General features: G+C 34.8%; 1 protein-coding gene across 5 annotated transcripts; it reads right to left on the bottom strand.

Moving 5' to 3' along the window:
• Positions 1-578: 578 nt before the first annotated feature.
• LOC125663970 (transmembrane protein 64-like) lies at positions 579-23288 on the bottom strand. 5 transcript variants are annotated; one of them, XM_048896427.2, is made up of 7 exons: positions 23039-23267; positions 19466-19566; positions 16880-16992; positions 16616-16672; positions 12850-13584; positions 8128-8289; positions 579-4527 (listed from the first exon to the last, which is right to left on the bottom strand). In XM_048896427.2, exons 5-7 carry the CDS (start codon positions 13555-13557, stop codon positions 4351-4353), a joined length of 1047 nt encoding a protein of 348 aa, XP_048752384.1. In that variant the 5' UTR covers positions 13558-13584; positions 16616-16672; positions 16880-16992; positions 19466-19566; positions 23039-23267; the 3' UTR covers positions 579-4350. The 5 variants fall into 5 exon arrangements, with proteins under 5 accessions (XP_048752384.1, XP_056022319.1, XP_048752382.1 ...); XM_056166344.1 differs by having other exon boundaries at positions 16616-16742; XM_048896425.2 differs by lacking the exon at positions 19466-19566 and having other exon boundaries at positions 23039-23288.
• Between the last annotated feature and the right edge of the window lie 4692 nt (positions 23289-27980).

Below are 27980 nucleotides of genomic sequence, written 5' to 3' on the forward strand. Positions count from 1 at the left end.
TTCAATAAAATTTACTTACTTATTTATAGAAACAAATGCCTGTGCAATCATTGCAGTTCATTTGGCATAGAAATATAACATGCAGAGAAATCCATCAAATTCGCCAGTTTACTTAAATACTTTTAAAATGTGTTGCATTCAAGCACCTTTAGTCAGTGTATCACTCTCACAATAACATCTAATTTATACAATAAATAGTGTATCACACTCACAATAACATCTAATCTATACAATAAATAGCGTATCGCACTCACAATAACATCTAATCTATACAATAAATAGTGTATCGCACTCACAATAACATCTAATCTATACAATAAATAGTGTATCGCACTCGCAATATAATTTAACATATAATTTATACAGTAATTGGTGCACCACACTCGCAATAACATCTAATCTATTCATGTTGTGTATAATCACGCTTGTAATACATCACACACTAAATCGCACTCACATCTGATATATGCAATACTGTGCTTTTGTAATATGTTGTCTACAACATATTTTCTTTGAATAGAATTTTATGAATATTGAACCATATTTTAGAATTTAAATTACACAGGAAAAAAAATGAATTAAATTCTTGGCATTTCTACCAATATTTATTCCAGCACTACAATACAGATACCTTAATCTTAATAAATATGATTTATTTGTAAAACATACTTAAAAATTTTAAACAATTGCATGCAAACCAATTGTTTAGGTTATGACAAATATTTACGAAATTCCTGCATGCTACAATCTTCTAAAGTTATCAGTACTTTGAATACCCAATGTGACAGTGTGATGAACAAATCTAATAACAGGTGGTAATGCGACTCTTTCTGGGCCGCGTTCAAGATCGTAGCGGCTACGTAGGGCTCGGTAGCCCTACAATCTCGAACGATGTGCTAGGTTAGTCCCTATGTAGGGATAACAAGCGTTAATTCATACAGTGCGTTCAATATACCTAGATGTCTAGCCTAGCAGCTAGGCTAGCCGCTACGATCTTGACCGCAGCCCTGGTATAAGATGCTCCTAACATAAACTATAAGACCACTAGGGTTTGCTGTTCACCGTTTTTGGTTCTAAATTTAACATTTATCTATGTGCAGTGGCATACTCTAATGTGTAAACTTCCTTATATTAATCGTTCAAAAATGAAAACATATATCCCTGAAAGTGACTCGATCACATAAAAAAATTAAACACAATCTTCCCAATTTCCATGACTATCTAGCAAAAATCATCCAATCATTTACATGTGTGTAAATCAGATATCACTTCATTCATTATATCAAAAATAAAATCCAATGTGTGCATAAAACAAACAACTGTGCATAGATCTGTAGACTTGCTGATTGCATTGGACTAGCCTTAAAGCAGGGGAAGTAACTCAACTTTTACAACTGTGGCACATCAAAGTTTTTAAAAAAAACAACATTTAAACATAAAATGTAAAGAAAGAGAGCAAACACAATAACATCTATTTACCCATATTGAAAATAAATGGATAAGCTGGGAACAATTTTTTTCTTCAATACACTTCCATGTAAAATATTTGAATCTGATTGACTATAAAATGTTTCAAAACATTTTTTCCTTTGGCGAGGAAACACCTTGTCCTCCACAGTCATATCATCTAGCAACTGGGAATATTACTTTATGAAAGGTAACATTATAAAAAATATTGCATGTGCCATTCTTAGTGAATTACATGCCACATTCATGTACACAGTAGGACATCATTTGAAAGTTTGAGACAAAACATCATTTGAAACATGTATCCTTAAAAGACAGGCTATATTGACTGATGACAATATACAACAGAAATTGGAATGGAGAAAGTAATTTCCAAACAACGATCATAAACAGATCAATATGAACACAATCTCTGAAAGGTAAATTTACGAACATGACATTCACGTAATGAGTAGTGCATGTAGTTGAGGGTAGCGATGGAAATAGTCTTGCTTACCCATTATTTTCTCAGAATGGCAAATTCATACGCTATTCAAAACTACACATTCTTGCACACCAGAGTCTCGGTCTATATTCAGCCTCCACTGATAGGGAGATTCTGGTATGCAAGACTACAACTACATGCAATTTTTAAATGAAGTGCAGTGAAGAGTAGCTGAAGCATTATGGACATAAATGTACTTGACCATAATGATTATTTTCTATTCACCAGTATAGATCACAAGGTGACCTATACACAGTATAATAAATGCATACATGTAATAATCATAAAATTCTAAAATATGTATTGTTTTTCTTTCCTTTCTTTATAGGATACCAATTATAACTACTTGTGGCAATTGTGACTACTTGTGAAAATGTGAAATTATGGAATTCAATTCAAAGATTGTCATTTCTATAAAAATAATATTTGTATGACTTGGTAAAATTAACTTGTGAAACATTTAACACGTCAATCTTCACATTGAGCAACTCAACACCTGAGGTCCAATGTACTGAATTTACATTAGGTCTCACAATACAAGACCAAAACTACTTTAAATTTAGGAATTTATTTCTTGAATATATTTTCTTTCAGAAATGAAGATCTATATAAATTTCAGTTACTTTACTAAATGCTCTTCACTTTGACATGACATTTTCTTAGCTGTAAATGTATATCAAAGTACATTATAAGTACCAGTATAATGAATATTTGTAGTGCAATGTCTTTCAATATACACTGGTCACAATAAATAAATACTTCACTTGAAATGTGTTGCCCCACTATGACTGCTCAGAAAACAAAATGTGAGGTAAAAGTCATAAAGAAGACCAAGGAAGTCTTTTTTTAAAAATTGGGAGTGAGGCTTTTTCCCACAATGAGGTCTCTGTGTCGTATAAAATGACCTATTCAAGATATGTGTGGTGTGGGTTACAATTAAAACGAGATCACAGTACAAACAGTGGCATGTAAATTATGCTCTCACTAAAACCTATCTGTAAAGATAGCATTATCTACAGGCTAGTTACAATGTCTTTGTTTGGAACTTTTGGGTCTTTTCAAGACTTTTTCACTCAATTTGAGATAGCACTAGTTCTAAGTGATGTCCTACTAATTTCTAAATCTGTTAAGCACTCGGGGTCACTTAGCAGTATTTGTATCATGCTAACATCCACCATGACACGGAACCTCAGCTTTCAAGATCTCATCCAAAAGACCAAAGACCTTCCCCTCTCCTGTTTTGTGTCTGGTGAAGGAACAGTCACTACCTGTTTTAACCACTCAAATTTGTCGTTTTCTGGGATTGAACTTGGCCTGGAGGTTATAAAACTTTTAATGTGCTCATACTCAAACTCAGCCATGTTTGTTTTGAATACAACTCATCAGCAGTGGTGACATCTCCATATGAGTGAAATATTCTCGAGGGACGTTAAACAATATACAATCAATCAACTAAGCAAGCTCCCAAGCATACTCGAAAAATCTTGAGCATGAACTCCATTTGAGTATGAGAATGATTTTATAAAAGTTTTATAACCTTCACTTTTGAGTATGAGTACGATTTAGAGCACAGAGTTTGAGTATGAAAACTTGCTCATAAAAGTTTTAAAACCTCCAGGTCTGGACTTCCTACATACAAAGCGAGTTACCACAGTGGCGTAGGTAGAAATTAGATATACAAATAATTCATCCATGCAAGGTCAAAGTTCTACAGAAGTTCTGAAGGTAAAGTTTTTTTTAAAAATTGTCCTGCACTCACCATGATGTATTTGTGTATGAAGTTTGATTATTAAGGCGTTTTCTGTAGTTCAGTCAGAAATGTGCAAAATGGGACAAACTGCCACAAGAAGACAGACATGACACTATATGCCCAAGCCAATTACATGGCTGGGCATAAAAAGAATTGTAGAGCTCATCTTGTCTAAACATATATTCATTCTTTATCTATTGCCAATTACATTCTACACATCAGTATGTACAAGTACAGGTAGCAAAATAATGCTGGTCTTGTATCTGATTCTGACATTTAGCAAAATAAATAGACAAAGTCAAACTAAAGAATATAGAAACCAAACACAGAAATTGTTGTTGTACAACGCATGTGAATGCTGATTACTGTTGCATAAAATACTGGTAAGGTATCACTACGAGGATCAGAACTGAATCTCTTCAGACTGATGCATATAACAGCATAAGTAATAAGAGTAAAGATGACTAGTTAACAGTAATCTCAGGTACATGTGGATGTTTGCATTTTAACATTTTCCAGCACTCCACAAGTTTTGAAAGATTATTCTTGTCAAGGGTCTTGGAGCTGTCCCAGCTTTCGCACAACCTGAATTTTTGGCAAACCAGAATACTTTGTAAAATGACAGACCAGTGATAAATAACACTAACAATCATGTGTGTATGACACCATTGGACATTTTGTTTGTCGTTCTGTTGCTATGGTGATCGTCATGATTGGTGATTTCTGCTAGTTCCATACTCTGGTTCTGTTGGCCCTCCACTGTTTTCTTCAGCTCTGATCGAGCTTTTCTGATGACAATCCACAATAATACAACTGTCAATAAAATCTGAAATCAAACAAAAATCATTAATGTTAGAGAGTATATTGTCTTCATTTACATAACTTTCAAAATCATTAATTCAATCACATCTTTGAAGAAATTCTAAAATGTCTTCAAAAATCACCCTTGTGATCTAGAAACCAATGCTTGAAGCACAAGATATTGCTAAAAAGTGGAGATGTTTCACAAAAATAACACTGTTATTATTTAAAATCAAAACAAAGTGTCATTCCTGTACAACACTTGAAACAGCAGGTGTGACTGGTCGACAGGGGATGCTTACTCCTCCTAGGCACCTGATCCCATCTCTAGTATTGTTCAAGGGCCTGTGTTTGCCCTACTTTTAATTTTATATTCTTTCTAGGAGTTATGAGATTGATCACTGTTCTCTTCGCCTTTTCATGCTATAAAATTCTGACATGTTTGGCGAGAATCCTAATGGGGTGGGGAGAGGGCATTGTAGAATCCTAATGGGATGGGGAGGGGGCATCGTAGAATCCTAATGGGGTGGGGAGGGGGCATTGTAAAATCCTAATGGGGTGGGGAGAGGGCATTGTAGAATTCTAATGGGATGGGGAGGGGGCATTGTAAAATCCTAATGGGGTGGGGAGGGGGCATTGTAGAATCCTAATAGGGTGGGGAGGGGCATTGTAGAATCCTAATGGGGTGGGAAAAGGGCATTGTAGAATCATGATGGGGTGGGGAGAGGGCATTGTAGAATCCTAATGGGGTGGGGAGGGGACATAGTAGAATCCTAATGGGGTGGGGAGGGGGCATAGTAGAATCCTAATGGGTTGGGGAGAGGGCATTGTAGAATCCTAATGGAGTGGGGAGGGGGCATTGTAAAATCCTAATGGGGTGGGGAGAGGGCATTGTAGAATTCTAATGGGATGGGGAGGGGGCATTGTAGAATCCTAATGGGGTGGGGAGGGGGCATTGTAGAATCCTAATAGGGTGGGGAGGGGCATTGTAGAATCCTAATGGGGTGGGAAAAGGGCATTGTAGAATCATGATGGGGTGGGGAGAGGGCATTGTAGAATCCTAATGGGGTGGGGAGGGGGCATAGTAGAATCCTAATGGGGTGGGGAGGGGGCATAGCAGAATCCTAATGGGTTGGGGAGAGGGCATTGTAGAATCCTAATGGGGTGGGGAGGGGGCATTGTAGAATTCTAATGGGGTGGGGAGAGGGCATTGTAGAGTTCTAATGGGGTGGGGAGAGGGCATTGTAGAATTCTAATGGGGTGGGGAGGAGGCATTCTTGAATCCTAATGGGGTGGGGAGGGGGCATTGTAGAATCATGATGGGGTGGGGAGGGGCATTGTAGAATCCTAATGGGATGGGGAGGGGCATTGTAGAATCATAATGGGGTAGGAAGGGGGCACTGTAGAATCCTAATGGGGTGGGAGGGGGCATTGTAGAATCCTAATGGGGTGGGAAATTGTAGAATCATGATGGGATGGGGAGGGGGCATTGTAGAATCATGATGGGATGGGGAGGGGGCATTGTAGAATCCTAATGGGGTAGGGAGGGGCATTGTAGAATCCTAATGGGATGGGGAGGGGGCATTGTAGAATCCTAATGGGGTGGGGAGGGGGCATTGTAGAATCCTAATGGGGTAGGAGGGGGCATTGTAGAATCATGATGGGGTATGGAGGGGGCATTGTAGAATCATGATGATTGAATAAAACTGAATTACAGACAAGTACATAATATGTAACAGAGAACAGAAGAGTTGTTAGGGGGATCTGTGGAAATGCACTAGTGATTAGTGGCTTTATCAGAAAGAAATTTGTTCAATCACAAACATAAAATATCATTTGGAAAGTTTCAAGCTTGCATTGTATTCAATCACAGTTATTTGTTCAATCATAGTTGTATCATCTGCTAAGACTAAACTTATCCACCAAGATACAAATCTGGAATTAGATCGATCATGTGATTCTAGGGTACAATGGACCACTTTCATATACTGTATATACATATAGTCATTATAGTGCTTTTCGTTCCTAGACTCAGACAAATGTTCGTAGACTCAGACAAATTCAATATCTGACGGCATCACATGCACTAATCTTAATTAACAGAAGTAGACCAAAGTGATTTCACTTCCTGGTAGGGTTACAAATGGGCTCAAGAACTGACTGCATCAATCACTAATGACTTCTTTCAGTACTAGTAATTAAATGTTAATCTAGTTTTTCTATGCAGTTGATTATATAAGTCATTAACTAGTGCAGATTGGTTAAGCAATTATAAGAATCTATGGAAAATGCTGCAAGACTTCATTTGTCCAGGAGACTCACTAGACGACCTAGCAAAAGTGATGACACCAAGCCAGTTCATTTATCAGAGCATGTAACAGCAATTACTAATCCATAAAATACCCATATTTTGATTGACAGTTGTTAAATAAGAAAAAAAACGAATGGCTTACAACAAATTCAGTTTGTATTTTTCATACTGGTCCATCAAAATAAAACTCGTTAAAATTTGTCCCTAAATTCTGACCAGTATTAGAATATTCTTATATCCATGTGTTTTTGGATTGATACACAGATCCAAATCCATTTTAACATCATGCTTTGCTCTCTTCATGAAAAGCACTAGCTGCAATAATATAGCCCTGTCAGATTTTTTTTTTGGATGAAAATGTCAGAATAAAAAAAAATTGGATAGGGCTACATTATTGCATCTAGAAAAGCACATATTCTGTAACCATTACAATTCACTTAAAATAAAAGTGCAGATGAGTATGACCCCCCTGCAGTGTTGAAGATAAGAATGACACAAAACAAATATCAAGTCATGGGATTCACATGTCATACAGGTTAAAAGATAATATCATTATATCCCACGCACTATAGGCATACCTCAGGGATAGGCATATTCACTTTTCTTCTTACTTGCCTAAAGGGCAAGTAAACTCGAAGTTTTACTTGTCCGAATGAAAAACTTAGTTGTCCGAAATATTTTAGACTCTAATAATCCTGTCAACCAATAACTCTAATTATCTGTCTCTGTCAATTGGTGCTACAGTACGATCTACTAGAATGGGCCTTCGCTATAATCTGATGATTTGGTAAAGAAAACACAATATAAAGTATAATATACTTTCTAATATTCAATATTCATCAAGCTTAACACAATTACTATAATAATCACATTTCTTACTGAAAAAAATCACTTGCCCCATCGGGCAAGTGTGTATAGAGTTTCACTTGTCCGAATTGGGTTTTCACTTGCCTCGGGCAATCAGACAACCGTTAATGTCGATCCCTTCACCTAATACAGTAAATCACCATTATAGCAAACCTTCAGGGCCAGTGAGAAACAGTTCATTATAACCAAACTTTGTTATATCCAATAAAATTTTCGGTATTTTCCTCCCACTGTGAGGTAAATATGACTTTCCAATAAGCATAAATTCGTTTTAAGTGTGTTCACTATAAGCATGATTTACTGTATACCTGTATGTTCATGATAAGCATGAAGCTGAAGAACATTCAATGTATAAGAAAACACTTATGTTGACAGATATGACATTTTTTATGCAGCATTACAAACTCATGAATATATTCCATCAATCAGAAGTATTGAAAAACTGACCTGAACTGATAAAATGAGATAACCAGTGGTCTGATTTGATTGATCAGTCAGGACGTCACTCATGGTCCTGAGGGTGGAGCCCATGTAACAATTCAGGACTGTGGTTGGCAGCAGTCCAAAAGTGGAGGCAGCACAGTAAGACCATAGGGAAATGTCTGTTAACTTAAAAAAGAAGAAATATACATGAAATAAAGTGCATGTAGTTGTTCTCACTGGGTAACAATATGTGGAAGAGTTTTATCATATTAGCAGTTTATAAGGCTACAATTTGCCTCCAGCCTGCAGCCACATTTTTAATTTGCATAACAATTACAGTAGCTCTCTAATTAGCCTTCTATTTTATTTCCACATTTTCCCAGACCGTATCGACATTTTGGAACCCAATGTGTCAATAACTTTATCATATTGCAAACACTTTAAGTGGACACTATCAGTGTGTCTGCATTGACTGGTCAGTACCCTACATAAGCAGATATCTCCAGCTGATTTTACATCTTCTTCAGCAGAGGTAACAGCATGCTCTCCTCTCATTTATTGATTGCCAGTCCAACTTAAAATGAGTATCTTCTTCTCTACATCATTATGTACACATATATTGCAAGTGCTGGGGGTTTCGAGGGCTTTTGTCCCCCCCCCCCCCCCCCAGGAATTGAAATTGATAACTTGCCCTCTGACTGCCCAAGGACTAGCACTGCCTTAATTCTAAATTTCATTTAACACTTGGTAACATTTGGCATTATGTGCATTTATCACATGATACAGCAGCTAGACAAATCCTGTAATAGGATTTCTTCATGAAAATGTAATCCTCCAATTATTACACAACTTTAAGAGTTTCATATCTATAGACCATGCTTAATCCACTGCTCTTGTAACTGTACCATAAGATCAATATTACACTGTGAATCTGATTAACATTTATTTGATATCACTGTTGTCACGTAGTTCAGTGGTTAGAGTGCAGTTATGCAATCCCATGTGACTATGCAATCCCATGTGACTATGCAATCCCATGTGACTATGCAATCACAAGAACTCTCTTTCCCTCTGTACAGGTCAGACAGCTCAAAGTAATTGTAAAACTGCAACTGCATGAAGTTGGTACAATCACAATTTTATACAGATGGGTTAACATACAAAACACATAATATATACTAAAGTTTATCATTATTTCTTAAACACCTATATTTGTTGATTCAAATTCCTGGTTGAGCAGAAACACAAAAAGTTTTGTTTTTGTATTGTTTTATGTCCCAGCTGTAGGTGAAGTGGCATAAATTTAGACCTATACATGCCCCTCAGGACCGAAGCTGTGAGGGTTCTTTATCGTCCCAATGTCTAATGTGACACAGGACCTCGATCGGTTTTCAAGGACTCATGACTTTGACACTTTAATAGGAGCAATCACTATACCTATGTTACATGTGCTAGGTTTGACAAGACGCTGCGATTGAACCCGGGCCTCCTGGTAGAACATTTTAAAGACAAAATGAAGCAATCAACAAAGTAGAGCTTTTACAGAGGAGAAAATAACAAAGGCTTGCTGTTCACCAATATACTTAGCAACAAAGCATTTATTTCAGCAAAATCATGAAATCTGATGTCCATGAAAATTATTGAAATCATATCGGAATGTAATCAATAGATATCATTTCATCACAGTCTAAAACAATTCAGGGGAACAGAAGAGGAGACCTATAGGGGAGAAAATTGTAATGGCGAAAGTCACATGGTTACATCAAGTTTCTTTACTTATTTTCTGTCGTACATATATATGTATTGTATATAAATTTTTCATATTTTCATTTCAAACCTATAATACATTAAACTAACAATGTTGAAATTAAACTTCAAAGTTAATCACCAACTTTTTGATATGAATATTGGCTTTGAAGTCCTTCAAAGCAGACCTGGCCCTAAGATTTTTTTGCTATTTTGATACGTTAAAATTTGAAGAACAATTTACAATAGCATATTTTTTTAAGGGGCACCCAACAACCAACAAAAAAACCAGGAGAATATTGTTTTTGAAAACCTGGTTCTGATTTACACGGGTATTACTTGTGCTTAGAGTAGCTCAGGCAGCTGAATCGATGGCAGTATGTGCTGTAATTATTTTTTGCCATGGTTCGAATCGGCCTCACACCACACTTTTATTTTCATTTTTTTCAACACTTTTTTCATATCTTATGTATCAAGTATACATGTGTATATTTTCCTTCAATAATCTAGTTTAAATGCATCCTTTATATAAAAGGCATTAAAATTGTAAACTCTCTGCCAAACGCAGTCAAGTGGAACTATCCTCGCCATGGTCAATTTTATTTCAAGGACAAGAATCATTCATTCTACATTACTCAATGGAAGCACATGTGCGAAAAAAAAGCATGTCATACAAGAATCGTTGTTTGACTCTCCAGAACATCTTTGGGAAAAAGTTCCGTTGTTGGTGAAATACTGAAGAATCAGTGTATTTCGTTGCTGCTGAAAGATGTACATTTTATTTATTTCTATTTTATTGTTGCCAGAAATAAATGTCTCATAAAATAAATGCATAGAAAGTAGAAAATTAGCCAGAAAGTAATCAAGACCAAATATATATACTTGTATATCATAGTGCCCCTATACATGCTATCGTAAATACATTATGAATTCAAAATGTGTTTAAACAATACATGCATCATGCTAGTACATAGCAGTAAGAGGTCTATCAAAAGTTTACATCTATGTCAACATATTTTAAACAATCAATTCCATTTACCTGTTTACTTAACCTTAGATGACAATTTAGTACGATCAAGTGGGGGGGGGGGGGGGGAGCATTTTAAACCAGCTCTGGACTAATCAATAAGTTATTTCTTATGTTACCCTGATCTTTGTTGATACGCATGTTAAGAAAATGTTTATAAATTACATAATGATGTCAATGTGCTGTTCTGACTCAACTGTTAAAATTTGTACTTTGTACTTTGCTCAACAAATTAATATTGTCATCTGATTCTGACAAAATTCTTTTGTGACTTAAGTCTCTAGTACACTGTTCACACAATTACAGTGTCATGTGACCTGTGTTCAATAGCATCGTAGTAGTAATGAAGTAACATGATAAAGAATATCTACAAGGCCAATTTTCTTTGAAAACAAATTGTTTTACCCCACCTTAACCTAACTTTCTGTGAAAACAAATAATAAAAAAATCTTCTCCGAGTTTTTTTTTATGAACCATATGTGTTTAAAATTGAGTACATCACAAATTTATTGGATACAATTATGAGTAAATTCAAAAATCAATCTGCTAAAAAAAATTCTACAGCATTGATTTGTCAAGAACCTATTTCAATCACCAACAAAGAAAACATGAAATTATTCATATTCCTGATGTATAGGGGGGGGGGGGGGGGGGGGGACAAGAGTACCGCAAACAGTGCATAATACAGCCGTAGGGTGTTTTTCTTAATTAAGCCATAATTTGTAGAAATTTGCTTCAGGTAGTATCAGCCATCATCAGGCTGTGACATACTTTCTTTGCATAATATGAATAAGGGGTTTTAGCTTAAATCTGTGACAGGAGGCAGATAGACAAACCAAGAGTTCTGTGTGTAAAAAAGTTTCCCAAATTTGACCAAGTTCAACAACCTCTCAATATTCAAAATGTCAAAGAAAATTAGATATTGTTGAGAATCAAACTCCTTGCACTAGCACATCTTCAAGTTATCTACAAATAGAGCCTCTAAACTGTGAGTGAAATTATAAGGACAAACCATGTCCTTTACTTAATATAAAATTTCCTTAAAATGGGTAAGTTCAATAACATGGAATTTTTTTTAAAAATTGAAGAAAATCAAAATCCTTGCCACATACACATCTTCCATACCCATAGAAATACTCTGTTAAAATAAGTGGTCCTCACTTGAAAACTGTGTAAGGAAAAATAAAAGACAAATCATGTACTAGATCTTTACAATAATTCCTCAAAACTGAGTTAGTTCAACAACCTGTAATTTTCTCAAACATTGAAGAAAATCAAAATCCTTGCCACATGAACACCTTCAATACCCATATAAACACTTTGTAAAATAAGAAGGTTCTCACTCGAAAACTGTGGAAGGAAAGACAGACAAATCATGTATTCTCTATGTAATAATTCCTCAAAATAAACTAAACAACCTGAATTTTTCTCACATCTTCAATATCCATACAAACACTCTGTAAAGCAAAATGGTCCTCACTTGAAAATTGTGGGATGAGTTCGCTGGACAAATTATGTAACCTCCATATAACAATAATTTTCAAAATAAAGGGGCACAACTCCTGCAAGAGAGGTTAAAATGGATCAAAATTGCACTAAGATCTAGATGATCCACAAAGACGCTACGCTAGTTTCAGCTTGATATGTGACAGAGAAACAGGAAACCCCAAACGGACAGACGTACAGACATCTCTGTACTATAATAGGTCCCAAAGTAAGACAGATGGTTAAGGCAGTAAACCATTCCCAAAAATTCATTGGTCAAATGAACAATGAACCAGTTCTCTGAAAGGTGAAAGTACATTAATTCATGTAAACTTCTATAATATTAGCACTTTTCCAAAAGCAAATTTAAGGCAACAAATAAGGGGATATTATGCATGTAATATAGTTCCAGGTATGTTATTGTAATGTTCTTCAAAAACATCTAACATCTGATAATACTGATACTTATATAAGAATGAAACACTTACTGCAAATAGTCCATTCTGTAATCCAAATGGAATGGGAGTCAGTCTTGATAATGCTATTAATTTAAATCCTTGAGAACTTTCTACCACTTTGATGACAGCCTTCATTTTACTGTTATAGAACCTCTTCTTGATGAAGTTCTGACAGCAGTTTTTCATCACTAAATGTGCTACAATAATACCCACGGTCCCACACAGCAACACCACAATGGGTCCATATATGTAACCATACAGGTATCCCGCAGCCACCATGAGCAGAATGTATCCCCAGGCCATGGGGAAGGAGGTCACAATGAAGAGAAGGAGGAAAATAAATACACTTACATATGGATCTGTCTGTTCCAGCCATAGCAACAGATTTTTAATATATTCCCTGCAAGTCACGACTAGTATACATATGATTGAGATCAAAATCACAGATGATATAGAAAGTTGGTAACAACTTGGTCCAGACCGTCCTATAATATCTTCCTCTTCTGAAGAATCCACATTGCTCTCTGGTTCCTTTTCAATGAGGAGCTCCACATCGGCTGGGATGTTGGAGTCCACCCGCTCATGACCCTGGGGTCGACCAGACAGAAATACTTCGTCCAGCGTGGAGGACTCACCCAGAAACATCTGAGGCCGCATATGAATGTGCTGCACAGTAAAGTGGAACCCATCCGTACAAGAGGCCATCGCCACAGGATTGAAGTTGTCTTCTGCTACCATGTGGTCAGACTGCAGTAACCTGGTACACTGTCAAGAGTAAACAGATAAATATTGGTGATACAATCAAGGTGGAAAACAAACACAACTACTGGTATTAATCTTGTACTTCATACCTCATTTTATGCATTTACACCTCACTTCAAAAAATACTTGAGCAAAGTAGGCTAAAAAAAATCACACTACACTTTAGTCTTTTCTGATGTATCCAGTCTATGTGTCAATATATATTTTTTATACTTGTTTGAATTTTAATGATATAACATATGGTGATGCGTGGTCATTACCTACATTCATTAGATTAGGATTATTTTACAGTGAAAATGCATATCTACAAATAAGTTTTATTTTATCTATTTCCAACCCTAAATGCAGGCCCCCTGTACATGGTCCCATTCCCAGCACATAACTCCATGTAACACCTATGAATGCAAATACATACTAACCCAGATTGAGGCAAGGTAGATATCTCGTTAGCTGAAGCAGGAAGGCAGAAGATCACATCTTATTTATAACAAGCTAATAACTCCCCATAATCAATCATCTATGATTTGCCTGAGGAAATATTTTACCTCCGATTTACATGTACTTGTGAAGAACTTTTACAGACTGAAAACAATGTCACACCTTTTAACTTTTCCATATAACCAAGTTTTCACCATGCAATCCCTGTGTTAATCTTTTGCATTTCCGCAGTAAAGACTAGAGATACTTCAAGAGCAAGCAAAGGAACAAAAAATCAATTAGGTATGAAATCAATATTTTTGTTAGTCTGCAGTAATACTCAACTTCATTGGAGGAAAGTAGATAACATGCAATTATTCTGACCTAATAAGCAAATGCTAGCTGTGTTTGATTATTTCAGCCAATAAAATGTTAAAGGACAAGCTGAGTATAAATATTGAAGCACACTTAGGAGCAGAGCAAATTGGGAAATTGAGGCCATAACATTTAAGCTAGAATGAGCAGGTGCTCTGACATATAACTCCACATCATAAACTGTCAGCATTCTGAAACAATTGCAATTGATACTAGTATTTCACTTCAAATAGTTGCAAAATGACCAAAAGAAATATCAAAGTATTTTTCTTCTTCTTGACAATGTCATTGATCTTCTGATTTTGTTACTTTGCTCTGTAGCCAGTAATCTAAGTAATATTACATACCACTACAGTATTGTATTATCCTTTCAGGGGCCATAGGTTTTCAGAAGTGATATAGAGGAAAAAAATAGGGTGGGAATGTCAAATCAAAAATTCATATAAATAAGAAATGTCAGAGATAACCTATCTATTACTTAAAACTGTGCATAGAATGACTCCTGAATGAATAAGACTCAGTTACAATTTGCTGAAAGAGGTATAGCGCACTTGGTATGCAATTTCGCCTACATAAATACCTTTTTCTTGAATATAATTTATTACAAATATTCTGCTATACAATGTCAGTTTATACTTGTGTTTACCCAAATTACTTAATAAAGATATCAATATGTTGATAGTATATTTATTTGACAAGCATAAACATCACCGTGATTATATAGAGTATATAGTAGATGTAACGTAATGGGCTTAAAAAATTGCAAACTGTTGCAAAAGGCCACCTTAAACCAGAAATAAAACACTGAAGTTGTTTTACCTGCTTATGACTGTATATAAGTCCGTTTGAGGAAATTTGGTTTAAGGTCGCCCTCTTGTTGAAAATGGATAAAATATGAAAAAATCGTTCTCAAAATTTACCTTGAGATTTAGCAGCCTGTCAAAAGTTAAACCTTTAAACTTACAAACCTGGGTGGCCTAGTGGTTTAGGTGCTCGGTAATCTTACACTTAAACCATACATTCCCAGAGTTCAAGTCCAATACTTTTCCATCTATTTTTTTTTTTTTTGCTTTTCATTTTTTGGGGTCGTTTTCTTGAGGGGGGGGGGGGTGGTTAAATGTGATACATATATTATAACAAATATTAGTCATTTTCATCATAACTTCTAATATTTGCAAGTTACGACTTAAAGAAAGGGAATTTATTCCGAGATCATTGTAGTTCCGCTTGTTTACACTAACATGTTCCTGTGTGCACAGGAATTTCAAACCGTAATGTGGCTGACGAAAAGCTAAACAAATACTACAAGAAAAAGGACACAAATGCACAGCATGTAATAAGTAAAAATAAGTCAAGGGAGGAAAAGAACTGTTATACAGTTTGACTTCTCAAAAAAATAAATAAATAAATAAAAACTCATGTAGCAACTGTCATATGATATTTAGGCAAAGATAAACACTCGAATTATCAACCAAAGGCAAATGAACTGATGACATCTATTAAAGGCGCTGCAGTCATGTCAGAACAGTGAGTTAAGTAATGCCATATGTAAAAGGGTTGTTGTGTAATATGAATGCACATGCAGGTCTATGAAAATATTGTACTGTTCATCATTCCAAATATGGAAATGGTTTATTAAGTAAAGAACGACTCATGTAAATGTCAGTAATGCTAAACTGCGGCAGTTATTTATCTTGGTTAATTCCACCCTCCTGTGATGTCATCAGATTTTGCAAAATCAATGATTTATTTACATTTATGCGTGATAGGAACATAAATTTTGTTGGAGTCTTTTCCGATAGTTATTGTAAAAAATCTTGTTAAAAATAAACTATTTTAAAAGTCTAAGTTATAGATGAATAATCAATGATACGTTTTAAAATATTGAATCCAAGGGCAATAACTCTGTTTCTATTGATTTCTTTATCAAGTCTATTATGCGATAGATTTCCTTTATTTTTACAGACATTTTGTATATTTTTGTGAAGATACAGTTTCATGAAATTGTTATGAATGATACTATATCGTCATAACCAGTTTGTATGAAATTTTGATAACGCTGTTTAAGGAAAATTGCAATTTTCTGACGGTGATATATGATTCTGTTTATGTACGTCTCGTATCTTAAAAAGTGTGATGACATATGTATTTTATTTGATAATTTGTTAGTTTTAACTCTAATGAATGGAAATAAATACATTTTTCAAACTTGTATCAGATAAAACTGCGAGTATGGAGTTACCTTAAGTGACAATAGCCTTCACACAATACGGATTACAAGGTTGTAAAATGGGACAGCCTGGAAAACAAAGACGTGGTAAGAATCATTGGAAATTTCATAACCGCAGCTTCCTATGGTCTTGTAGTAACTGGTAACCATGGCAAAATAGAATACAAAATGTCATGTATAAATCAAATAGCAGATTTTAGTAATAATCATGACTTCCGGATTACAATGACACTAGAAATCAACTACTCTAAATTCAAAACATCTTATAAATATTACCTTTCTGTTTGTTTAAACTTTGCAATCACATCAACCACTTTTCATCCAAGCTTCAGTAAGATCCACATTGTCCTAAGCATCATGATGGCTGTCTATAATCCTACTGTGTCATTCTGTTAAACAAGATTATCAAAGAAATTAATACAGGAAGACATCACAATCAATAGTTACAGAGAACTTTTTTAGACTTCACTACTTGTTACAGAGATCTTTTTTAGCCTTCACTACTTGTTACAGAAATCTTTTGGAGACTTCACTACTTGTTACAGAAATCTTTTTGAGCCTTCACTACTCGTTACAGAGATCTTTTTTAGCCTTTGCTACTCGTTGGGAGTACTCCGACAGCACTTGCATTAACAATATCAACTCAATTTTCTGTTCATTGACAAATTATATCTAACTGTAATCATCACTAACCACACCTTCCAATGAAAATGGTACAAATTTTTATTTTTAGAATAATATTATCTGATCCATGATTTACTAGTGCAGTATAAATATGTGTGTGTGTGTGTGTGTATATATATATATATCCTAGGGGTAAACGTAAGGTTGATATATATATATATATATATATATATATATATATATATATATATATATATATATCAACCTTACGTTTACCCCTAAGATCTAAATGATACATGTGATAATCAATTAATTTGATATATAAAGCACTAAATAATCACAACTATGTACTGAAAATTTTGCCCCAGCCCGGGGTCGAACCAGCGACGTACGGCACCCACCGCCTTAAGCAAGATTGTCAAACCAGTGCGTAAGTCCACTCGGCCACAACGACTTATAATATATATACACACATTTCATACATGCACAGTTCCAAGTGGACATCATACATGTGTGTTGTCTGGAGTTCAAACAGCTACTGAGCATGAAATGACTATTGACAGACAAACAGACAATGAGCATATTGATCCATAAGTGTTGTCATAAACTATATTGTTCTCTTTTTCTTTTTTTTTTTTTTGGATAGAGAGATGAACATCGAAGTGTGTCACTGCTGTCTACAATTCTCTGCACATTGAGTGATTGAAACTGCAATGTCAAATATGAGAATATTTTGGTTGCTTATGTAAGACACATTCCCTCCAATCAATTTACATTTTTCAAATAAAAAATCAAATTATGGCCCTTGACTGACAACTCTTTATCATGTTTTATAGCAGTCAATATCAAAGAACATATAAAAATTTACTTTCAATGAATAGAAGATACACTTCTGCTCCTAGTTGACAGAAAGGCAAACATGGTACTATTTTAGGGGCAAGATCAAAAGATTGATGTCGGATAAAAATCTAAAATTCAAATAGTTAGGGAGAGGGGGATAAAATCTCCTGTAAGTCTCTGTCATCTGACATCGATTACAAAGAAGACAAGCGACTATTAAAAATCACATTATTATAAATCAATATTACATTTTAATGAACATTTACTGGTTTTAATGTACACTTTTATTTGTGATTAAACAGTTACAGTACTAGTATGCAGAGTGTTATTTATAATTGTATAATTTTACTTGTTAATCGATTAGGTTCAACAGTCATCATATTTAGTTTTGAAGGAGGGGGGGGTCTTGGTGAAAACTATGTGAAGTTAGTTTTTTGTCAGACATTGAACTTTTGATCTCACCCCTTACAGTCTAAATCTACAAACTCTATCACTATTCACGAATCAACTGTAATGTCATATGTAAATAAAAGCAGTTTGCTTTAAAATATATATATATAGCACATGCATTACTCACTATCAAAATATCATATGATTCATCACATCATATTGATCATTGTTTATTATCTTCACTTTTCATTGTGTGTTACATGAAATATCTTAAAATAACTTTGTGCAACAGCTGAACAACTTTTTGAGAACACAAAAATGTAATCCAATTGGCCATTTCTATTCATTATTTTTATAGAATTCTGTAAATCTGGCTTTGTTTGCTTTAATATTGTTGAGTAGTCATACATATCTTTTTATTATTGCTGGTTTCATGAAATTTGAGGATATACTCATTCTGTCATATTTATCATGTTTATCCCATAAATTAAAAATCTGCAAAATTATAGCACCAAAATGTCATTTTTAACATAAGGTAGTTCATGAAATTGTCTTCTCAATAAAAAGGTTGTGAGTCAGCTGGGTTGCAGGATACAAAGATACTATGATAAATTTATTTATAGCTGCCTTTATAAATCTGAAATATACCAGGAAATCCTGAAGTCAGTCCACAATACCAGCCATATTTCCCATGTAAATTACAAAGAAAACCTCAAATATCTCAGATAATACACCCCCACCAACCCCATCCCCACCCACCCCCGATCCCATGTGCTATATTACAAGAGACATTTTCGGTGTGAAAATGAAACTGGAACCTTTTTCTGAGGAGTTATATGGCAAAATGTATTTTCACACACCCATGCACACACACCTGCATGCATACATGCATATGTGCACATGCCATCAACTTATGATAAATTATAATTTATGAAACTGAATGACTCAACTTATGATAAATTATAATTTATGAAACTGAATGACTTGATGCATGCATATACAACCTACCTTTTCTGTCCAAAAGCATCATATCAAAGCAGAGAGTAAAGAGTGCCTTCTATTTAAAGCATGGCAATCTATCCCAACTCTTTCACCATCTAAGAGTGCCTCTATGAATTATAAATTATAGTCCTCGTTTCTGCCTATTATATGACTCCTATAAACACACTCCAACGAGTTAACATGTTTAACAGGTTTGATATGGGTCAGATTGAGTACATGTACATGGATGTGGGACACATGCTTGTACAAACTGTACTTTAGACATATGTACCATAAGTAAACATTAATTATATGGGTCATGACTTGATCATATCACACAAATAGAAACGGAGAAAGTTGGCATGAATGAAACATCGAGATATTGGGAGATATGGAAGCAAAAGGTGAACAGAGTGTCCCACTCATAGGTTGGGCATGAATTGTTGATGGGAGGCAGTAAAGTAAATTGTACAAAATATTTTCTTTCCTGTATATGGCACATGTAGTAAGCACTTATTCATACTATACATATGTATGAGTGTGTGTGTATTGTTTTTTGTCTCTATCTGAATACAGGGGCAAGTGTGAGGAATAAGAATAGGGGCAAAGATATATTTACAAGATTGCTATGCGTAGCCATGTCCCCCACCTCCGCACAAAAATCCAATAACCATTGTAAAATTTGTCAAATCAAAATGATGGCGCAATATGATCAACTACATATGGTGAGTAACAATCCTACAAAATTTGAACGAAATATGTAAAGCAGTCTCTGAGGAGTTGCGTCCATAGTGTTCCTATTTAAAAATAAATTTTCAGAGGAGTTGCGTCCACAAAGTCGAGTGAGATGGACGGTCACACAGACACTGGTGTTTTTATGGCTCCTTCCGCGTTGTGGTGGGGGACAATAAATATAGCTGCTGTCCTGCAGCCCTCTAGGGAAAATTGGAAGATACCAGAGAGTTCTAAATCATAAAAGCATAATATTATGTTAAATCTAGGATCTAGAGAGGGCACACATATCGGATGTTCAAAAGGACACTTTTCGTCGTGGCAAGACAATTTTGGGGCACTTTCATTGTATCATACTATGATAGTAATAGAATAATCATTTAGCTTCTTTAAAAGTTAATACCTGCTGCCTTGATTTTAACTTTTCAATCAACCTTGTGAAATAAAGAACAATTGTTTATATTAACAAAATTTTATAGAGAAAAAAGGGCATGGTGCAATTAAAAAGGGCATAGCGCCAGCCAAAAAGGGCATGGCGCAGTGCCATACTAGTTTGCTTTAGATTTAACACTAATTAATCTATCCAAATATGTATCACTGATATGTAAAATGTACAGAATGCACGGAGTCTCCATCAATTTCAGTTGCTACTTAGATTTGACCAATTAAATTCACTACAACTATGAAATGTAACAAAATTACAATTCATGCATAATCATATTTACAAATTTTAACACATACTGATATTAATGAAGAGGATAAAACTTCTACTGACACATGAGACATCCATGTTTCAGTTTTGCTCATTGTTTATGATATATATGTGGGCTAAAATTTCAAAGAAGAGGCCCATGGGCCACATTGCTCACCTGAGTCACCTTGGCCCATATTTAAAGATTTTCCCTATATATTAGCACATAAAAGTTTGATCCCTATTGAGGACTAAGACAATGACTCGGGGAGTGCGTTTGAGGTCGCCGTTCCCGTTGCTCTCGTACTCCGTTCTTAGAGTCACAAACCATGAGAACATGTGTGCATGTACATGTTCTTTGACCACACTACCCACAAAGGTGGTGCGAGTTCTTGCACCTCAAACCCATTCTCGAGTTGCGTACTCAGCGTTCGGGATCAACAGGAATTTGTACTCGTACGAAGAACTGCGATGTCGAACGCACTTTTTGATTCAAAGTCAATTCGCCAAACGGGATAATTCGTACGTAAAACAATTCGCCCAATCGTAAATTTGGTTGCCTCAGACAAACGGGCAACTGTTAATTTCCACCCTTGCTATATATTTGTATGTAAAAACTTTGATCCCCTATTGTGGCCCCATCCTATCCCCGGGGTCCATGATTTGAACAAACTTGAATTTGCACTATGTCAGGAAGCTTTCATGTAAATCTCAGCTCTTCTGGCCCAGTGGTTCTTGAGAAGAAGATTTTTTTTAATGACCCCCACCCTATTTTTGCATTTTTGTGATTATCTCCCCTTTGAAGGGAACATAGCCCTTCATTTGAACAATCTTGAAAGCCCTTCACCCACAGGGGCTAAGTCCATTTTGGGCCTGAACTCTGTGATACCATAAATATAGAAAGGGGTCCAACTCTGACCCAGATAAAAAACTACCCACTCGCTTCAAATACCTAAAAAAAAAATCTTAAACTAGGTCCAATATGTGTAATTTGCCGTTTTCCTTGCATAGATTAATGTTTAACTACTTGCATGCCAGATTTCAAGGTTCTTAGAATAACAGAGATATACATCATCGTTCTCTCGATTTCTCTTATTTATTTTTACTAGGACATTTACCGGTCCAGGTCACCAGGTGGTTTCTTGCCTATGACATCAGCGAAATTCTGACTAGTGTGGAATATTTCGGACCTATCAATTAAAATTTCACATCAAATGCACGCTAATTACTTTCTCATACTTTAATAGGGTTTGGGATAACCCCAGGGCACTTGCTCAACAGAATACTCAATTGCATCTTGACATATATATCCAACAAGAATATTGTAGTATATAAAGGATAGAGGGGAAAATCTTTGACTGGACTGGAAAACCTATGTCCCCTACATTACTATTCAGGTGCTTTAACCACTGAGCTACCCAGGCCGATATCCATGGTCTGTATAGCCCTATTTACTACATTCCTCCCTCCTTAACTTGTCTTCATGCACACCCTCAAAGACACATACAACCCAGGTTCTTTTTGTCCCTGGCAGGACAACCTGCAGTTCTGGGGTGGTCAATGGCACAAACTTTAGTATAGGAGAGAGAGAAGAAAATCTGTGGCTGGACCAGGAGTCGAACCCGGGACCCCTGCATTACTATTCAGGTGTTCTAACCACTGAGCTACCCAGGTCGATATCCATGGTCCGTATAGCCCTAACTACTGCTGTATATATATATGCCATTATGGTATAAGGGTGAGTCATATGATAATATAGTTATTATTAGTTATGATATGGATTTTGGCATACATGTAATCTTAGTGAATAAATTGAAATTGAATATTCTCCATAAATATACTCCACTCAGTTTATATATCATTATACTGTACATCATAAAATAATGAGCTCCACAGGTCTTATATATATTCAGTTTATATATCATTATACATAATAAAATAATGAGTTCCACGGGTCTATCACTCAGTTCTAAATGTAGTTTGTCTTATATACTCAGTTTACATATCATTATACTTGGGCCTATCGCTCAGTTCTAAATGTACATAGTACTCTGAATTAGGTATGTATACAAGGTATACTTACTTCTTCTGCTTTTTAAAATACTTTAAATGGACAATCACTATACAAGTTAATTCAAATAAAGTATTGTCATTTGGATAAAGTATGAAGCACTTACTATTTATTTCGTTTATGACTCAAGATCAGCACAGTTCCCTCTCGGACTTGTTTCACATGGAAACCCATGGTATGGCATTGCTTACTCGTGTTTCATGACACTGCTTGTGTCGTGCTCGAGTTTATAACAGTCATTTCAAAAGATCTAAGGACGTCCTATATAGTCCCCTTTATTTAAATTACCACGAGCTGCGTTTTAAATAGACACTGCATGCCAACGCCAACTAAACTACTACAAACTAATCCCTTACATCAATAATGAAATTAAATAGGAGTTTTTGTCAATATTATGGTTATATAGTTGCTTTGTGTATTAAAAAATCAAAAGGATGTTTTTTATCAAAGTTTTGCTGAAATTAGATTACTGCAGTTTTTTTTTTTCAATATATTTTATGCATCTTTTCCATCAATGTCCGCTTATATCACTTCAAAATTCTTAGCACGAGTTATTGCTCTTTTCATAAAGGGGGGGGGGGTGTTCAAAAAATTCAAAAAGGGTATATCCCAACATAGAAAGCAATTTTAAAGTGTGGACAGGGAAAGGCAAACCAGTCTGGTTAAAACCGTCGTCCTCTTTTCTTTGTACAGTCACCAAACATCAGAGCGACTCGGATAAATAGGATTTATTATACTTCAAGTGTTCAGATCCACACCCACCCCCCCACCCCCAATTTCCGAAAACCACTAATGCACGACAGTCCAATGCTCTATAGACAGGGGCGGATCCAGGAATTGTGTTTACGGGGGGTGCCACTTTATAAGACAGGGGGTCGGGGGCCGCCTCCGGAAGCTCGTGGATTTTACAGATTTTATAGGGCTTGAAATATGTCTCCTATTCAAGTAATTTGTACTATTTTCTATCATTTTTAATAAGGTGAAATTAGTCAAATGACGCAAATTTTAAGTTTTTTTGGAAAAAATTAAGTTCTCCCAATAAAGTAATTCAAGAAATAAAAAGATTTTGTCATTTATTTCTCCGGGAGTGGAAGAAATTATTGCCCCTTTGATCGTTTAGTACATTTTTCTAAACAAGATACCACGATTTACCTTAAATTTGAAAATTTTAGCCCCCCCCCCCTTAAATCCGCCACTGATAGGCCTTGTCTACTGATGTGTTATGTCAGTGAAGAACATCTAGAGATTTTGAGTCGAGGCACCATGCTTACTTTTTATTTAAATTCTATATTAAAATGGAATAGGTGGTTTGTTTGTTGGTGGTTTTTTTTGGGGGGGGGTTGGTTATTTTGTTGGTTATTTTGTTTGGGTTTTTTTTTTGGGGGGGGGGGGTGTTATAATGCTTTATTTTCTGCGCAATTTGGGGGGGGGGGGGTTGGGGGGGTGTTTTTTATAATGCTTTATTTTCTGCGCAATGTGTTGTATATTACAAATGTAAACATTGCATATATTTTGCACAGAAATGTCACATACCAAATTGCACACTTGGTTCACACATACATGAAAGAGGAAGATATGAATTTACAAAATCCAATTCTGGCCAGAAGATTTCTTTAGAAAGAAACAAAAGAATATGTGAATTATGTAACCTTAATTGTGTTGAAGATGAATTTCATTTCCTTACTGATTGTCCATTCTATGTTGAAGAGAGAAATATGTTTTTTAATGGTATATACAAGCTCAACAAAAATTTTATCTATCTAACAAATAAGGACAAATTTACTTGGTTGATGATTAATGAAGACAAACCAGTAATTGTCAAATTGAGTGAATATTTAGTGCAAACTTTCAGAAAAAGAAGTGATGCTTTAAAACTGCAAAAATCATTATAGTTTATTATTCATATATTGGTATAATACTGATACTGTCCATCTACTTGTATATATACATGATTAGCAATTCATATATGTATGTACTTGTTTCCCCAACATGCTGCATCCACATGCAGTTTGCAGTCTATGTAACCTGTAGTTAATGTTGTAAACTTTCTTTCTTTTTTGAATTTCCTTCTTTATAAAATGTCTTACTGTTATGCCCTCTGGGCCCAAAACTGGAATAAACTTATCTTATCTTATCTAAACTCAAATAGTTGTGATAATTATACATGCTATGGAAAAGAAGAAAAAAGCAACCTAAATGCAGTCCTGACTTTTTGGACATGTATATTATATTACATATATAGAATGTCATTATACTTCCAGCATAGTTTTCCACTGTTCCCAGAGAGAATCAAATTTATCAACAGCTACATGTAAATTCTTTACAGAAATATATTTTTCAACATTATTTATTTTTAGAGCGAGATTAATATAAGCCTTTTGGCTTGTTTCTCAGTCTATTTCATGTATTATAAGACATTGTTTGTAAACATTATCGAATTATTTACGAATAAATATTGATTAAACTAACATTAATTTTAAAAAGTTTATCAATCCAATTAAGTAAATTTGGCATTTTGCCACATTCCAAACAGCTAAAAATACATTGTTTGGCATACAATATTATGAAGTTTATAACAAACATTTTATGAGTAAAAGGTACATGTATACTTCTCCAAAAATTACATTTTCGCATTAAACCCTGTACGTTTTAATGTAGTATTATAAATATATGGACTAAGATCATTCCAAATATTTAGTACATTTTTGCACACGAAGAAAATTACATTACATTGATATTTGCTATTACAGAGAGTGCAAGTATCATCATCTATAGTTGTTGGGGTTTTTTTCAGATAAGATTTAACAGACACTGTTCTATGTAAAATTCTATACTGTAATTACTAGATAGGAGAGTTGTTAGATACACTAAATTCTATACTGTAATTACTGGATAGGAGATTTGTTAGATACTCTAAATTCTATACTGTAATTACTAGATAGGAGAGTTGTCAGATACTCTAAATTCTATACTGTAATTACTGGATAGGAGAGTTGTCAGATACTCTAAATTCTATACTGTAATCACTGGATAGGAGAGTTGTTAGATACACTAAATTCTATACTGTAATTACTAGATAGGAGAGTTGTTAGATACTCTAAATTCTAGACTGTAATCACTGGATAGGAGAGTTGTTAGATACACTAAATTCTATACTGTAATCACTGGATAGGAGAGTTGTCAGATACTCTAAATTCTATACTGTAATTACTGGATAGGAGAGTTGTCAGATACACTAAATTCTATACTGTAATTACTAGATAGGAGAGTTGTCAGATACTCTAAATTCTATACTGTAATCACTGGATAGGAGAGTTGTTAGATACACTAAATTCTATACTGTAATTACTGGATACGAGAGTTGTCAGATACTCTAAATTCTATACTGTAATTACTGGATAGGAGAGTTGTTAGATACACTAAATTCTATACTGTATACACTAGATAGGAGAGTTGTTAGATACACTAAATTCTATACTGTAATCACTAGATAGGAGAGTTGTTAGATACACTAAATTCTATACTGTATACACTAGATAGGAGAGTTGTTAGATACACTAAATTCTATACTGTAATTACTGGATAAGAGAGTTGTTAGATACACTAAATTCTATACTGTATACACTAGATAGGAGAGTTGTTAGATACACTAAATTCTATACTGTAATCACTAGATAGGAGAGTTGTTAGATACACTAAATTCTATACTGTATACACTAGATAGGAGAGTTGTCAGATACACTAAATTCTATACTGTAATTACTGGATAGGAGAGTTGTTAGATACTCTAAATTCTATACTGTAATTACTAGATAGGAGAGTTGTTAGATACACTAAATTCTATACTGTAATTACTGGATAGGAGAGTTGTTAGATACACTAAATTCTATACTGTAATTACTGGATAGGAGAGTTGTTAGATACACTAAATTCTATACTGTAATCACTGGATAGGAGAGTTGTCAGATACACTAAATTCTATACTGTAATTACTGGATAGGAGAATTGTTAGATACACTAAATTCTATACTGTAATTACTGGATAGGAGAGTTGTTAGATACTCTAAATTCTATACTGTAATTACTGGATAGGAGAGTTGTTAGATACACTAAATTCTATACTGTAATTACTGGATAGGAGAGTTGTTAGATACACTAAATTCTATACTGTAATTACTAGATAGGAGAGTTGTTAGATACTCTAAATTCTATACTGTAATTACTGGATAGGAGAGTTGTCAGATACTCTAAATTCTATACTGTAATCACTAGATAGGAGAGTTGTCAGATACTCTAAATTCTATACTGTAATCACTGGATAGGAGAGTTGTCAGATACACTAAATTCTATACTGTAATCACTGGATAGGAGAGTTGTCAGATACTCTAAATTCTATACTGTAATCACTAGATAGGAGAGTTGTCAGATACTCTAAATTCTATACTGTAATTACTGGATAGGAGAGTTGTCAGATACACTAAATTCTATACTGTAATTACTGGATAGGAGAGTTGTTAGATACACTAAATTCTATACTGTAATCACTGTATAAGAGAGTTGTCAGATACACTAAATTCTATACTGTAATTACTGGATAAGAGAGTTGTTAGATACACTAAATTCTATACTGTAATTACTAGATAGGAGAGTTGTTAGATACACTAAATTCTATACTGTAATTACTGGATAGGAGAGTTGTTAGATACTCTAAATTCTATACTGTAATTACTAGACAGGAGAGTTGTTAGATACTCTAAATTCTATACTGTAATTACTGGATAAGAGAGTTGTCAGATACACTAAATTCTATACTGTAATTACTGGATAGGAGAGTTGTCAGATACACTAAATTCTATACTGTAATTACTGGATAAGAGAGTTGTCAGATACACTAAATTCTATACTGTAATTACTGGATAAGAGAGTTGTCAGATACACTAAATTCTATACTGTAATTACTAGATAGGAGAGTTGTTAGATACACTAAACACCCTGTAACTCCACCTCTGTGCGTCATTTCCTTCACATTTCATCACTAGAAGTGTTTT

This window comes from Ostrea edulis, chromosome 1 (assembly GCF_947568905.1).
Source record: "Ostrea edulis chromosome 1, xbOstEdul1.1, whole genome shotgun sequence".
Taxonomy (NCBI): domain Eukaryota; kingdom Metazoa; phylum Mollusca; class Bivalvia; order Ostreida; family Ostreidae; genus Ostrea; species Ostrea edulis.